The sequence below is a fragment of the Manacus candei genome, unplaced genomic scaffold (genome assembly GCF_025592945.1).
Source record: "Manacus candei isolate 608988 ecotype Guabito, Panama unplaced genomic scaffold, ASM2559294v1 h1tg000018l, whole genome shotgun sequence".
NCBI lineage: Eukaryota > Metazoa > Chordata > Aves > Passeriformes > Pipridae > Manacus > Manacus candei.
In genome coordinates this window covers 15,951,129-15,965,521 of record NW_026138066.1, presented here as the reverse complement: position 1 = coordinate 15,965,521, position 14,393 = coordinate 15,951,129, and the positions used below count along the sequence as shown (strand labels likewise).

Genomic DNA, 14,393 nt, shown 5'->3' with positions numbered 1-14,393 from the left:
AACAGGTGCTGGATCAGTGCTGGGGTGACATATATTGTGAATGGTAAATATGAAGGAAAGTTGGTATTACTATCATTTTGCTGCTTTTCACAAGACAGAAAATGAGGTTCTGGTGCCACAATATCTGCCAAAACTAGACGCTGAATAGACAGTTGACCTGCAAATTAGAATTGGGTTTAGACAGAAAAAGTTAAACACACAGAGATTTCTATTTCTGCCATGTTTGTAACATGTAAAACATTCTGAAGGAGTTAAACAAAAGAACCCCATGAGAAATGTGTTTGCCTCAGTTTATTAATATATATCCCAACAAATTTAAGAATATAATTTCCCTGTATTACTTGGAAATGAAATAAATACTTGTACATGTACTGAGTAAGTAACTCCAGTATAATTTGAAAATGCATCCTGTGACTGTAATGGAAAATAATCCAAGCCTTCAGTACACAGTGTTATTGTTCATTAACAGTGAACTCTACTGCTGGAGGTACTAAATATGCCACACAGGATTACATCCCCAGCATCCCCCGCTGCTCTAACCAAATGGCATAAGGCAAAACAAGGTCTTTTTATGGGAGGGGGCAGACAAGGCCAGTGGAGCAGACACTGGGGCTCGACTCCTTGGTGTGGCTGGCACTGGTCCCACCACCATGGCGAAGGAAAGCTCTCCTGGCAACAGAACAGGAGCAGCCTAAAATGAGAAACCCTGAGCCCAGTGCCATGGTTTGGGTTGTGTTTATTAATGGCACCAGCCCAGGAGAGCTCAAAGGGAAGGTAAAGGCTCACACTGTTTCTGGTGTTCAAAAGCATGCTGAAGTTTTTGCTTAGGTGAGATAAGGGCACTGCTGAGCCCTCCTCAGGTAGCTCTAGAGCTTCCTCATTGACTGCAATGCTCAAATGATTGAGGATCTATATTTCTTTGTGGCTGATGCTGTACTTTTGAATATTTTACTATCCCGTCTGGACGTACCTGCTTCCTTCAAAGTGCTGCATTTCTGATAGTTGGACGTCCTCAGTGCAGGGGCCCTCACATTATACAGTTTTATTTTCTCAATTCGGGAGTCAAAAACTCGTAGGAAAGGGTCCTTCTCTTCCCACTGGGAGATTATCTTATTATCTATGAAGGTTGCAAACATCTGTGTTTCGATGAAGTGTGAAAGGAATGGGAGGTAAGGCTCAGGTTGGTCCGAAAGGAAGGAAGCCTGAAATACAGAACAGCTGGTTAGTGCCACATTCCCACCCAGCGCTGACTTGACGAGTCATCCTGCAGTAGCAAATCGATCCAGCAGCCAGCAGGAAGGCTTGGGCAAGGCTTCCCCACCATTAAACACCTCTCAGATAGGTTCTGACTCCATCTACTAAAGGGGTTTGGTCACAACAGTGAGAAATAAGCAGTCAGGGAGGCTTCCTAACAGCTGGAGCAAAGGGGAAATGGAGTTACTGAAGAAGGGTTCACGCTGCCAGCTTTTGCAAGGCAACCTAGCAGCTATCACTCACAGGAACAAGCCCTGTGCAACACATGCCAGACCACCACCACGTGTGCCCACTTGGGACCCCTGGTCTGGGCATTCCAGCTTGGGATCATATCCCATATTAAGGTGTCATACGTATCTAGGGATGCACAAGTGCCTTTCAGCTAATGCTCTTTTGTGACGTTACACAGGGCAATTAATCACAAATTTCCAATTAGAACTGACTGTGGGCCTAAATCTCTAACTGAGCTTTGAAAACCCTAAAATTAACAGCCCATTTTATTGTAGAAGCACTAGCAGAGATTGCCTAAATTACCCCCTTCTTTTGGATGTTGCTCTGTTTAATGCCTGAATACAAACAAACCAGTAAAAGGCAGGGCAGCAGGTTTTTTTTATCAAAAACTGACTCAGATCAGTATATAGCCTGTTTCTCATTGCTTATCCTTCTAACATTCTCCTTAGAGAAGGACTTGTATCTGAAAAAGCTGATGGCTAAGAGCACTATCTATTTGCAGTCCCTAAGAAATAGCAACTGTGTGAGCTTCCCAACATTTCTCATTCCTTTTGCTAGCCTACTGTCTCTATTTCTCCATTTCTAATCTCAGCTTCCTTTTCACTCTTGTGTACACACTGCAATGGAGTCATAACAGTACTCTTGTGCCACACCAAAGTGATAACCTTCAGAACAACACTACCCATTACCAACAACCTCTACTGTGAGTTCAGGTAACGTAAAAGGCTGGATTTGGTTTTTGTCTCATGTGTGCATCTCTCCTCTCAGCAAACAAAAAAAGAAAGACAGAAAAAACAGTCACTTTCCATTGCTACCCTTCCACCAAAGCCAGAGGAGCAGCCCCATCAGCAGGCAGAAGCCTGCCAGCTTGGTTTGTGCCAGCTAGGACAGCTCTGACCGGCTCCATGGATGTGCACCAATGTGCTTTGGCAGGTGATGCGGGCCTGTGTAATGAGAATGGACAAATCTCCCGGTGAGGCAGAGGAAGAACGGCAGATTAAAGAGTGCCCAGGCTCTGTATACATAACACAGCTATGCTCCCTCCCCCTCAAAAGCACTTTTAGGTGGAAAAACGAATACATGGCTATCTTTACTTTGTCAAAGTTTTGCATTTGTTCCCTGTTTGTCAGCCATGACTCCATGTCGGGGGCAGCCTGGATGACAAAAGCCTCGTAGTCTGCGAACATCTGCGTGAAGCGGTTGGCGAAAACCTCGCGAAGCTGCACGTTCAGTTTGTAGTCCCTCAGCTCCAGCTCCTCGCATGACAACTTGCCCTCCTTCTCCTTCTCTGTGAGGGGAGTTGTGATTTTTTCCATCGTCACGCCCGTTCTTTTGGCGAGGGCCTGCAGGCGGGCGATCGTCTCGTTGCCCTTCAGCAGCTCGTACATGTTGAGGGCGTTGCTGGGGATGTTCCCGTTCTTCTTGTCGTTCACCAAGTCGCTAAGAACCAAGTTCTTCAGTTTGGTGGCGCTGTCACTGCAGTGCAGGTTGCCCTCTGGGGGGATCCCAAACTGCAGGAGGACCTCGGAGATTTCCTGGATGAACTCCAGCTTGTTGGGGAACTGGGGGAATTCCTCTGGCAGTTCGATAAAATGGTTATCGATGTCCACAAAGCACAAGTTTGCCTGAAATACAAAGAAAAATTTCAAAATGGACACTTGAATTGGCTTCTCTATGATGTAGCCTTATTTTCCCAGGGTGCTTCAAGATAGAAGGGTAAGTGTTCACACATGGAGGAGGCTTTAGCTGTGTTGTCTAGCCTGTGACATTTCAGACTTCAGTCAAGCTCAGGGCCAACTGGATGACAATGACTTAATGAATAAATAAAGTCTCCTGCCCTCTCCTGTAACATCATGACTTACAGATCCCAAACTTTGCACTATAAAGATTTGATAAGCCCTCCCAGACCAGCCAAGGACACACCAGTAAGCAGAGTAAAATAAAATTCTCAGCCCCTGTAAATACCTTCTGTGTGAATTACTGTACCTCACGGGCCCATTTATTTTACCACAGTCCAACTGCAAGAAGCCTCTGTACCTGTGCTACCAAGGAACAAGATGTTCAGTGAGAAAGATGACATTGCTAGGAGCAAATTACAGAAGAGGGTCCCATGTAAGTCCTTTGGGATCATGTCTGAGTACAGCCTATCCACTGGAAATAGTGCCCTATTTCCCCACTCCCCTGACCTCCTGTTTCCATGGAGGCTTTTAATCTTAGCAATTCCTCTGCCTGAGATTTAAAGAGAGTGCTTTTAGCTTTGCTATGAATGGAGATGGATCTCAGCCCGTAAGATTAAAGTTAAGTGAAGACATTAATCTAGCAGAGTAGATACTTTTACTAGGAAAATGTCAATGGAGGGATGGAAGAACCCCATATAAAAATTAATTACATTGCAAATGCACCCTCAGGAATAATCGCAGAATGAAAAACAGTAATTGATCTTCTGAACTGAGGCTTACATCTGAAATTTGCTGTCTGAGTGCACTGTGCTGAGTAAAATCTTAAACCAGGTCAGATTCCCAAGCTGCTGAGCATTGACAGGTTTCGCCCTGGCATAAAGCTGCAGAATGGGAGATGCAGAAACCCACAGGGCAGCAGCAGCAGGTCTTTGTTAGCTTGATTTGACCACTAGCACAGCTCCTCCGCCTTCTCCAAGGCACTTTAACTGTTCTTTACTTCTTACCGAACACTGTAGACTAATCTTCAGATTATTTGAACAGAAAGGACTTGTTTTCCTCCTTTTCTGAAAAGGTTAATTTTCAGCAGGACAAGACATTCCATAGCAAACATGTTTATAATATATTGAATATTTCAGGGACATGTTTGACATTAATCACCTTTCACATAGATATTTTAAAGGGTATTAGGATTCATTTGGTAAAGCAGAAGTGTCCCTTCAGCTCACTTTTTCATATTAAATTCAGTCTGTACAAAGAAAAGCATTTCTTCTTACAAAATGATTTGCTTTATTTAACTGTGCAGCTATTAAAGAGTTGTGGTATGTATCAGTATGGTTCTTTAGCTCAGGGACTGCCTTCTTATCTATCAATATTTCATTTCAAAGGCTTTTTAATTTCAGCTCTGCATATCATTTACAAAATTTGAAAAATGAGATTTGGATTCAGAAAACCCCGGGGGAATTGGTCTCACTTCTCTCTTCAAAAACATCTGATGATTAAAGTTAATGCAGAGAGATTAGTAACCTTAAGACAGCATGATGGCCAGTTGTTAGAATTTTTATCTCTAACAAACAAATGGTTTATATTTAGAGCAAGAGCTTGAAAAGCTAGCCCCTGGCCTGAACAATAAAGCAGTGCTAAAGCGAACAGCGCTTCACCGCCGCTCGCATGCCGAAGGATTTTTCGGTTTTTTATTGTCTACAGGAATTTGAGATTAAGATCTTGTCTGTTCATTATGCCTTCTTTCTTTCCCTCTCCCAGAGTTACTGGACCTGTGGTGTTCATAAGGGCTGATTTTTTCACTCATTTGTTAAACATCAGGGGCAGGGGGTAGATTCTACCCCGCTATTGCTCTTCTCCCTGGTGATACTTAATTTGTTATTCCAGCGGTACTTCAAGCCTGTCACATTAAAACTTTAATTTAAGGAAAATGACAGCCTAATCCGCCAACTAAAAGCATGTGACTAATAATTTTTAAAATCACAGTAATTATATAATATTAGCATGATTTTACGGAGGAGCGTAGCTAGATACCAGCTCTATTTCCTCATCAGTGCAAACTTCATGTGCTTTGGTGATTGCACCCATGAGGTAAAACTTGACTTGCAGTTACATGCCACTGAGACTAAGACTCAGTCACCTCCATGTAATATTTAAAATAGACCATTTAAAAAAAACGCATTACCCTTATCCTGTGTGTATCCCTCCACTTCCACATACAAACTCCCTCTCCAGCATATTCTCCTCGGTTGCTGCTTCCAACCTGCCTTCTAAGTAAGAGCACATATTTGCAAGCCTTAGGGACTCTGCTCCCAGGAGAAGTCTCTGCACACAGCTGAGCTCAGCTCTGCCACTGTCATACTGCCATATGAACAGTTATTTTTGGGGTTCCCACCGATTTTAAGAAGAAACCCAAGTCAAAAAGCATGGCTTGCTCTGCTTCCAGTCACCATCTGGAATGCAGACAGGTTAGCCATATCCCAAAGACTTTGCTGTATAACCAGATTAGAATGTGAAGCAGTTTTCACCATCTTGGTCAAATTTTGAGGAGGAAAATCTCCATTTTACTCATTACCATCACCTAGGATTTTAACACCTAAATGAAGAAGATGGCCTCTCCTTCCTTTTTTTTTTCTCTCTGAGTGGTTCACAGGCACAGTATCAATGCAAATCTGGCTTGTTTGAAGCCAGGGTGCTTGTCTAGTAATAGACCTCAACCCAGCCATGAACACACGGGCTCACACGAGGATAGGATGAGGCTGGCAGGACAGGGCACGCTTCGCAGCAGCAGGGGGACAGGTTTACACCATCTAGCAACTGCACCTGAGATCCAGATCCATAAAGATCATCCCCAAATGAAATGCTCTTTAGCCCTCTATCAATAGGACTGTGACACTGACAGAGGAACAGAACCTGGGGGGAGCGTGTGATGGAGGGAAAGCAGAGTAACTTTCAGCATCACAGCAAAAAGCAGAAGTCAAGACAAGTAGTGGTACTCATTAAATTCAGAAATGGACCAGGAAGGGCTGCAGAGAATCCCCCTACTATCTCAATCCTGCTGACAAAAAGTCTCCACAACGGCAGAGAGGCCTCCTAACACCAGGCATGGCATTTTCCAGCAGGAATTCACACATACTAATAACACGCTTCAGGATAGCAACCCCAAAGACAGAGACTGACCTCCTGAGGCAGCTCCAGCTTGGAGCGGTCAGTTCCCTCCTTAGACTGCAGCCCCATCAGGTAGGGAACAGGAGCATCCAGAAAATGCAGGAGAGAGGCAGGAAGGATGGGGACGTACACATGCTGCCACTGAAACGGGAACAGCAGCGTTGTGATTCCCTCTGCCACCGTCATCAGACGCTGATAATCTAGACGGGGAGAGAGAGACAGATACTGAATTATATCCCTGTGTTTTGCTTTTGAAATCTGTTTGGCAAGGACATCAGTGACAAAACAAGACAGAAACCATGTTTATATGGTAAGATGTTCTTTTGAAAATAAGACAGTACTTACAGACCTTAAACTTAAAAACCTTAGACATTATTTAATTTGTCAAAGCTCATTACTCCCAGAAAAACTGCTGAGCATAGATATTCATATCTTATCTACATCTATTCTGTCATTAAATTAATTTATTAAAAAGATACCAAAAGTTCTTTCTATAGTACAGGGTAACAATACTGTAATTCTATAAAAGGCATGTATTTTTACAAGGGAAAAGGAGGAGAAAGAAATGGACTTCAAAGAAACATTGTGGTTTCTTGCTTGCTCCTGCCTGCCCACTTCTGCTCCACTTGCTACTACTTCTAAGGCTGAGTGCACTTCCCAGAAGACTTGCCTTGGTCACATACCAGCAGAAGATAACAATCCCTAAGTATTTAAAAGTACTGCTTTCAAGTAAAATCCAAACAGAAGCCTAATATAAATTTAGTCCTCAAAAATGTTCTGTGTAGATAGTATATTTATATTGCATTGCTTTTCCAAATTTGTATTTAATCCACTAGTTCATTGCTTTGCAATATTTTGATTCAAGTAAACACATCATGCATTACTTTTTAAATCAAAATTTATTTTTATCCAGCTGAGCTGCCAAAATATTTCAAAATTTTGGTAAGAGCAAATTATTTCTCAAATATCCAGCTGGCAAGATGGAATACCACAACCTATTTATTAATATAAATAAGGGAATACATTGAGAACAATATTTAAAAATATATAAACAAATAAATCACACATTAGTATTAAAGAGATCACCCTTACAGCAAATCTCAAACTGCAGACAATCCATCTGGAAACAGGTAAAGACCCCTGGGTCTTGTAAGCTGCTGGTGAATGTGAAGCCAGATGACCAGATGTTTGCTTCTACCTCATCTTACAGCAGCTTCTGAATTAACAAAAACTCCCCCTAAATTTCGCACAACATGAAAGTACTTAACCCCAAATTCCTTAGGAATCTTAGCTGATCATGAAGAAGCACTGCATCTCATTTAAGGGTAGTGGTTAAAGGCAGGAACACCAAGATGCAAGGCTGTGACAAGAGGGGGAGTCAGTTCTGATTCCCACTCTGGGCCTCTGCCACTTGTGAAAGCTGCTCTTCACTATTTGCAAAAAGAATTGTTCCCCTCAGCTTCAGTGCATGGGTATGTCATCAGTAACCAGCAAGAGTGGTAAAAGGGACGTGTCCTCCATGGTTGTATCCAAAATCAAGTCTCATCAGTGCCAGTCTCACAAGCTTTGGCTTGAGCATCCAAAAGACTTTCTCTCTCACCAAGGCCAGACCCAGATCCTTGGTAACACTTGAATTGCTGCCCATCTCTCCTGATCCCTCTGCCCAACTCCAGAAAATTAAAGATACAGGTATGAACACTCTGGTTTGGAGTCAGGTAAGAAGGCTTTTTTCCTATAGCCCCACTGACTGCTTTTGCCTGGAGAGAAACCCAGCCTGGCCCTTCCCGTTTCCTGAACAAGCAAGCCAGACACCCTGGAAAACATCAACAACAGCAAAAGCGCTGTCATCTGACACTGCTCAGCTATTAGGAGGTCACTGGGAAGATACACTTGAATAAATATGCAAATTAGAACAACAAATTGCATAACCCATTCTCCTTGCTAGCACTTCTCTGTGGAAAACCAGCCTCGATCTGCAGAAGGTCAGTCAGCAGGGCAAAAGCATTTTTCATCTTGTCTTACCAACAGCTATTCACTCAGTCTTCAAAATTAATTCATGCATGCAAGTCAGTCTCAAGGTTACACCTCAAAATCACTCCCAGCTACAGATCAGCCATTTATGAATCCTTCCCCATGCTGCAATGGTCTATAATTATACATTTCCATTCACTGTCTTGTTGAGGAGCATGTATACAAATCCAACTTACAGTACCTACTGGCGAAGCTTAGGAGTCTCATAACATTTCATAACTCTGTAAGCTTTAAAGGTTAAAAAAAAATATCAAATACAGAATGTAGCATGTCTTAGTATGCATGAGAATTTCAAAGTCCCTTCTGATCTACGTAGCCACATGAAGTAACAGGTTTTGACAGCAAAGGTGCAAGTATCTTCTAGAATAAGGGCATTCAGCTCAGGAAATGCATGCTCACTATCCTCTGGTGCTACTGATAACATTTAACATGGTCACTAGCACTAATTTTGTAACCACTTTACTATGAGGAAATCTGCTTAAAAAAACCCAACAAAACAAACAGCCAAAAAACAACTAGTGACAACCAAATTATTAGCTAATTCTAGCAATGCTTGTCAGTGATTAGCACAGGTAATCAGTTCAGTTTTGACTGAAGTTCCCAGGTTCCTCCAGAAATATAAAAAAAATCTGGAAATGATTCTTTTGATATCTGTTCAAAGAAGTCATAAACTCTAGTTACTTTTTATGTTCTTTCAAGCCTGTAGAAGGTTAGACACCTATCCTGTGAGGCCTGAAGCATTTTTTTTTGATGGTGAGGTCTTGTACCAATCGTCACTTGTGGAAAGTTTACATGGTTACTGAGGAAAACCTGGAAACAAAGGATTACTCCGTTTTCTCAAACCAGAGACAGAAAAAGAGGAGGCAGAACAGAAAAAAAAACAACCAAAAAAACCCCCAAAAACCCAACCAAACAAAAAACCCAAGGGAAACGAAAGTGAATGGAAAAAACAGGTTTTGTGTAGACTCAGTGTGCTTGTGTAAAGGGAAAGAGTGTTTCCAGATTCTACACTACACTTTGATAACAATCTCCAACTTCACGACAAGTTTTGCCAATTATTTTATGAATTACAGGTAGGAAAACTATTCTCTGATCCTACTCCAACCCATTCAACTGTCATCAAGAAACATTTAGAAAAAGATACAAAAAGTAAAAACACTGTCTAGGTGATATCCACAGAAGGTCACAAACTCAGAGGGATGAATGGTTCAAATCCAGGCAGTTTCCTGAGATCTGTGAAACAAATCCTTTCCTCTTCTTGGGGCTCACCCACCTCATGGGGTGCACAGCACACTGGTGCAGCAAAAGGCCCTGCCATGCCAACAAGGAAGGTTACTGCCTGACTGCTTTAAATGTGTGAACAGAAAGTCACAGCCCACGGTGATGGCCCACAGCAGCAGCTGCTGCCACCAGAGCAAAGATCTGACCCATACAAAATCATCCCTGGGTACAGAAATTAATAGTGGACAGTTGAGACCTAAGCCCAGGTCTAAGCCTGCCTTCTCTTTGCTGTGCAGCTCAGGACAGTGGAGAAAGGACCCAAAAGATCCTGAGACTTGCCAAGTGTCCCAAACAGTGGATGTGTTTCTCTAACGCATGCAGATGGGCTTTGAGCTTTAAATTTCTCCTGCCCTGGATCTCCTTTCCATCTAATTGCTCCATCTCTCTTACATGCATCACATACATTACATTGTCAGTGATTGTCCTCCTGTCCTCAGCACTGGTGAGGCCACACCTCTAGTGCTGTGTTTGGTTCTGTCCTCTCACTACAGAAAAGACATTGAGGTGCTGGAGCATGTCCAGAGAAGGGCAATAAAGCTGGTGAAGGGTCTGGAACACAAGTCCTATGAAAAGCAGATGAAGAAACTGGGGGGGTTTAGCCCTGAGAAAATGAGGCTTAAGGGAGACTTTCTCACTCTCTACAACTACCTGAAATGAGATTGTGGTAAGGTGGGGGTCGGTCTATTCTCCCACGTAATAAGCAATAGAACAAGAGGAAATGGCCCCCAGTTGTGCCTGTGGAGATTTAGATTGGATATTAGGAAAAATTTCTTCACTGAGAGGGTTGCCAAGCAGGGAAGGGGTTGAGTCACTGTCCCTGAAGGCACCTAAAAGACATGTAAATGCGGCACTTAGAGATATGATTTAGTGGTGGACTTGGCAGTGTTACATTTATGGTTGGACTTGATGATTTTAAAGGTCTTTTCCAATCAAAATTATTCTACGATTCTTCATATTCAGAGTTAAATCTCTAATTTGTTCACAGAGCAGTTTCCAAAAGAAACTGCTCAAGGAGGATAATCCCAGGGCAAAGTGGTCCCAGGGGCTTCTATTGCAACTGCTGCCTCCTAACAGCTGCTTAAGCTGGATTTGGCGCAGCATTGTCTCTCACACTTAACCTTCTCCCTGAGTGAAGAAGAGGGCAAAACAGTCAAATTAAAAGAGCCTGGATCAAACTGCCTTTTCTGGCATCATCTGCTGGGGGCCCTCAGCCAAGTCCCTGTATCTCAATTCCCTGTGCAGGACATGTAACTGCAGCAGGGACCTGCCCTGCCGCAGGCTGCCAGTTCTGCACGAGCACCACACTCCAGCCATGCTTTACAAAGTCTGGTAATATTCATATCTCTCATAAAATACAAGTAGTATTTAAGTAGTGCTTAAAATGCAAATCCTGAGACATTCCTGTATAATTAGGAATCGCTGTTTTCTGCTGGAGATGGAAATGGTTTCAACGTTTGAACATCAATTCCCCATAAATGTGTTTCTGAAAGAGGACAAAATTTGACAATTATTTGTCTTGATGTTGATTGTCCACAACACAATAACAGGAAAATAACCAATCAGCACAGTATTACAACAGATACTGTGCATGCAGAAATATCTATCCTAAAGAGCTTGAAGTTCAAACAGAGGCAGTGACTGAGAAAACAAAACAAAATAATCTTCCTTGCATTTTACAGGCTCTGTAGAAGCTCTGAGACGTTAAACAATTCACAAAGCTCAACATAAAAATTACTTTTCCTGCTACAGAGGAGTCTGATATTTCCAAATCCTTCCAATGCTGCAGCAAAGCAGAACCAAAATGCTTCTAAAGGGAAATGAGATATCAGTGTTTTCCCTGTCAAAACAACTAAGATCTCATTCAGGTGCTACTTCCAAAACAGGTTCAAATCTTCGGTCATAATCAAACAGAAGAGAATTTCACCTGCGACCTTCCCAGCAAATGCCCAGCCACAGGAATTTTGTATATAGGGCATGTGTAAGAGCACACATGCTCATTCAAACCAGAAACGGCATTCCTGCTGTGATCAGTACACGGTCCAGTTTCAACACCCCCCTCCTTCCCAATGAAAGAACAACTTGGCAGTATTCCAACTCTCTGTTCCTGTAACCTACCAAAGGTATGGCAGGAAGCCTACTGCAGAGCTGGAGTCACAGCCTGGATCCTCTAAATCCAGTCCGATGCTTTAAAAATAGACTGTGCTTCTTTCCTTTCCTTTTAAAGTCCCGCTTTACATACAGTTTAAAAGCACTTGGAAGTGTTTGAGACAATGAGTTAGCTGGACACCAGATCCTTTCCTCTACTGCTTTTTGAACATGCATGAAGTATATCTGCAGCTTTGCAAACCTATGTATTTAAATATGTATCCTGGAAGATGGTAATCGGATGATGTTCTCAAAGAGTACCTTATCAAAATGCACAAAACAATTCTAAGCAATACTTTTAAATAAAACAAAGCAACAACAGAGAGAAAAAAAATCATCAGTGAACCTTAATGCATAAGGCTGTACAGGCTTTAAAAAATTCTTGTGACCAATAGTTTTTCAACATGCTACCCCTTCAGTCAAAGTATTATAAGCAATTGCTGTTCAGCTGTTTTTTTTTTTTTGGTAACAAGATATGAATTAGATGAGCCAGGAAAAACTGGAAAATAAAAATGAGTATTTTGCTTTGAGCTCTGAGCATGAGTCAGGAACGGCACATAACTGCTATGAGACCCATCTTGGGGCTTGGTACCTTCAGATCTCTGATGTTTATATATAGCCTAGTGCAGATGAAAAACAAAATCTGAAATTCACATCTGAGACAAAAATTGTTTATGAAAGCAAAGGTTTTCAAATCAGATCTCAGCAGCTTCACAGAAGCAGCACATATAAGGGCTGCAGACATCAAAGCACCCTGGAAGCTTCCACCTTTCATCTGCTTTGTATACTGGCAGCTGCGATGAGCAGCAAGCCAGTCCAGGTGATTTTCAAGAGATGTTCAGATAAAAAGCACAGAAGTGGTTCGGGAAATGTTTATTCACTATACAAATCACCTTGTAGCAGTGCTGCATTCAGGGAACTCGGGCAGGTGCAGTGACATGGGGTTGTAACCAGCAGCCTGTCCTGGGGAAGCGACACATGGCACCTCAGTGCCCTTCACCCCCAGTGGAAGAGTGGATTTACCAGCGAGTGACACAGCACATGAGTTACTCGACAAAAGCAGAGTGGCATTTTATGCAAATATCAAAATACATTTTATGCAAATATCAGAATACATATTTTCTTAAACAGAATGGTCAAGATGAGCCTGTGTCTAATTGCCTGAAGTAAGAATTAGCCTCTCAGACTGGGGGTCAGCTCTGCCCACAGGGAAACATCCCAAGGCCAATATTCACCGAAGCCAGTTCTTACCCTTTTCCCTCATTGGCAAATGTATAATGTAAAAAAACCATCCTATTTCTACTTCAATGAATTTCCATTTATACGATTTATCCGTGTCACAGCCTGCCATTAATGGTTTAGCATAAATTAGTTTATGATTAAGAGCCACCTTAAGAATTAGCTCCCATTACCAGCATGGTTAAGTCTCTGAGAGGAGGGTGAAAGTCCATGACAAGGCTGACAAGGTGCCAGCAGGACACATGAGGATGCTCCTGAAGACACAGGGAGCCCCTTGCTCGTCCCTGCAGCTGCTGGGACACAGCAGGCTCCCAGCAGGCAGCGAGGTGGTGGAGAGGACACAGAGCCCAGCAGGGAACAACTTTGCTCAAGACCACTTTTTTTGACTGCCATGATATTTATCTGGCATTTGCCATAACTAGAATGAAAAGGCCTAATTTAACTTTCTTCCCCCCATTCTTAAAAGGAAAAGAGGTTTCATCATGGAAAATAATGAGATCCAATTAATGAGGTGGTGGAGTGTGTGTGCATGCATAGCGTTAGAAGCAGTGACCCAATCTTCCTTTACAGTTCATTGTGAACAAAAACAGGAGTGGAGTTGCAGTACAGACCTGTACTAGTTCCTTTTCCTTATTTCCAGATGCTTTAAAACCTTGAATTTTCAGGTCGTATTGACTTTGGCTAACAAAATCGAGCAACTTGTAATTAAAAAACAGTTTTGTCTTTTCACCTGAGTTAAAAAGGAAGAGTATAAATCATTCCCTGATTATTCTATCCAGTTACTTGTCTCCTTTCCAGAGGAACATGTACTGTGGCCTCCTCTGAGCGTGTTGTTCTTGAGGCCCTAATCCCAGGTCTCTTTCACAGCACAGACAGATTTTCACAGAATCACAGAATATGCTGAGTTGGAAGAGACTCATGTAAATTGTTCTCTGCAATAACTTCCCATTGATTTTGATGAATACTAGTGTGGAGGGCAACTATTAAAACAAGGAGCAGAAGAGCAAAGGTTTTCTATATAGCTATTTGGTGTAAAAGTGCTTTAAAAGAGAGACACATCATGTGTATATTAGTTTTTAAAAATCTCCCCCAAAACAGACTTCATAAGAAAGATCTTTCAGACACTACCTTCTTCTAGGCAATGACTTTATATATGCATAGTCATTTGTATTATAATTTCTAAGATTAAAAAAAAAAGGCAAATAATATTTCAATCTTGGAGAAGCAATTACTCAAGCCCTTGGAAAAACAACTTGGAAAATGCTCAAAAATATAATGAGTAGAAACAGTCTAAGCTCTAAGAAGTTTATCTTTGTCTCATCCACACGTTCCCTCTCGTGCTTTAATCCCTGGAAAGGCAGACGT

The 14,393-nt window shown here is 42.1% G+C and overlaps 1 protein-coding gene across 6 annotated transcripts in view; it reads right to left on the bottom strand.

Moving 5' to 3' along the window:
• The window catches only part of DENND5B (DENN domain containing 5B), a 113,637-nt gene that overhangs the window by 37,059 nt on the left and 62,185 nt on the right, over positions 1 to 14,393 (bottom strand). For 5 of the 6 annotated variants that reach the window (XM_051784522.1, XM_051784518.1, XM_051784516.1 and 2 more), the window contains 3 exons: positions 6,345 to 6,532; positions 2,580 to 3,110; positions 971 to 1,202 (listed from right to left, as the gene is read on the bottom strand). In XM_051784522.1, the coding sequence (XP_051640482.1) occupies positions 971 to 1,202; positions 2,580 to 3,110; positions 6,345 to 6,532 (951 nt within the window). Of the gene's footprint in view, positions 1 to 70; positions 158 to 970; positions 1,203 to 2,579; positions 3,111 to 6,344; positions 6,533 to 14,393 lie in introns of all 6 variants that reach the window. The other variant, XM_051784523.1, reaches the window with a different exon arrangement.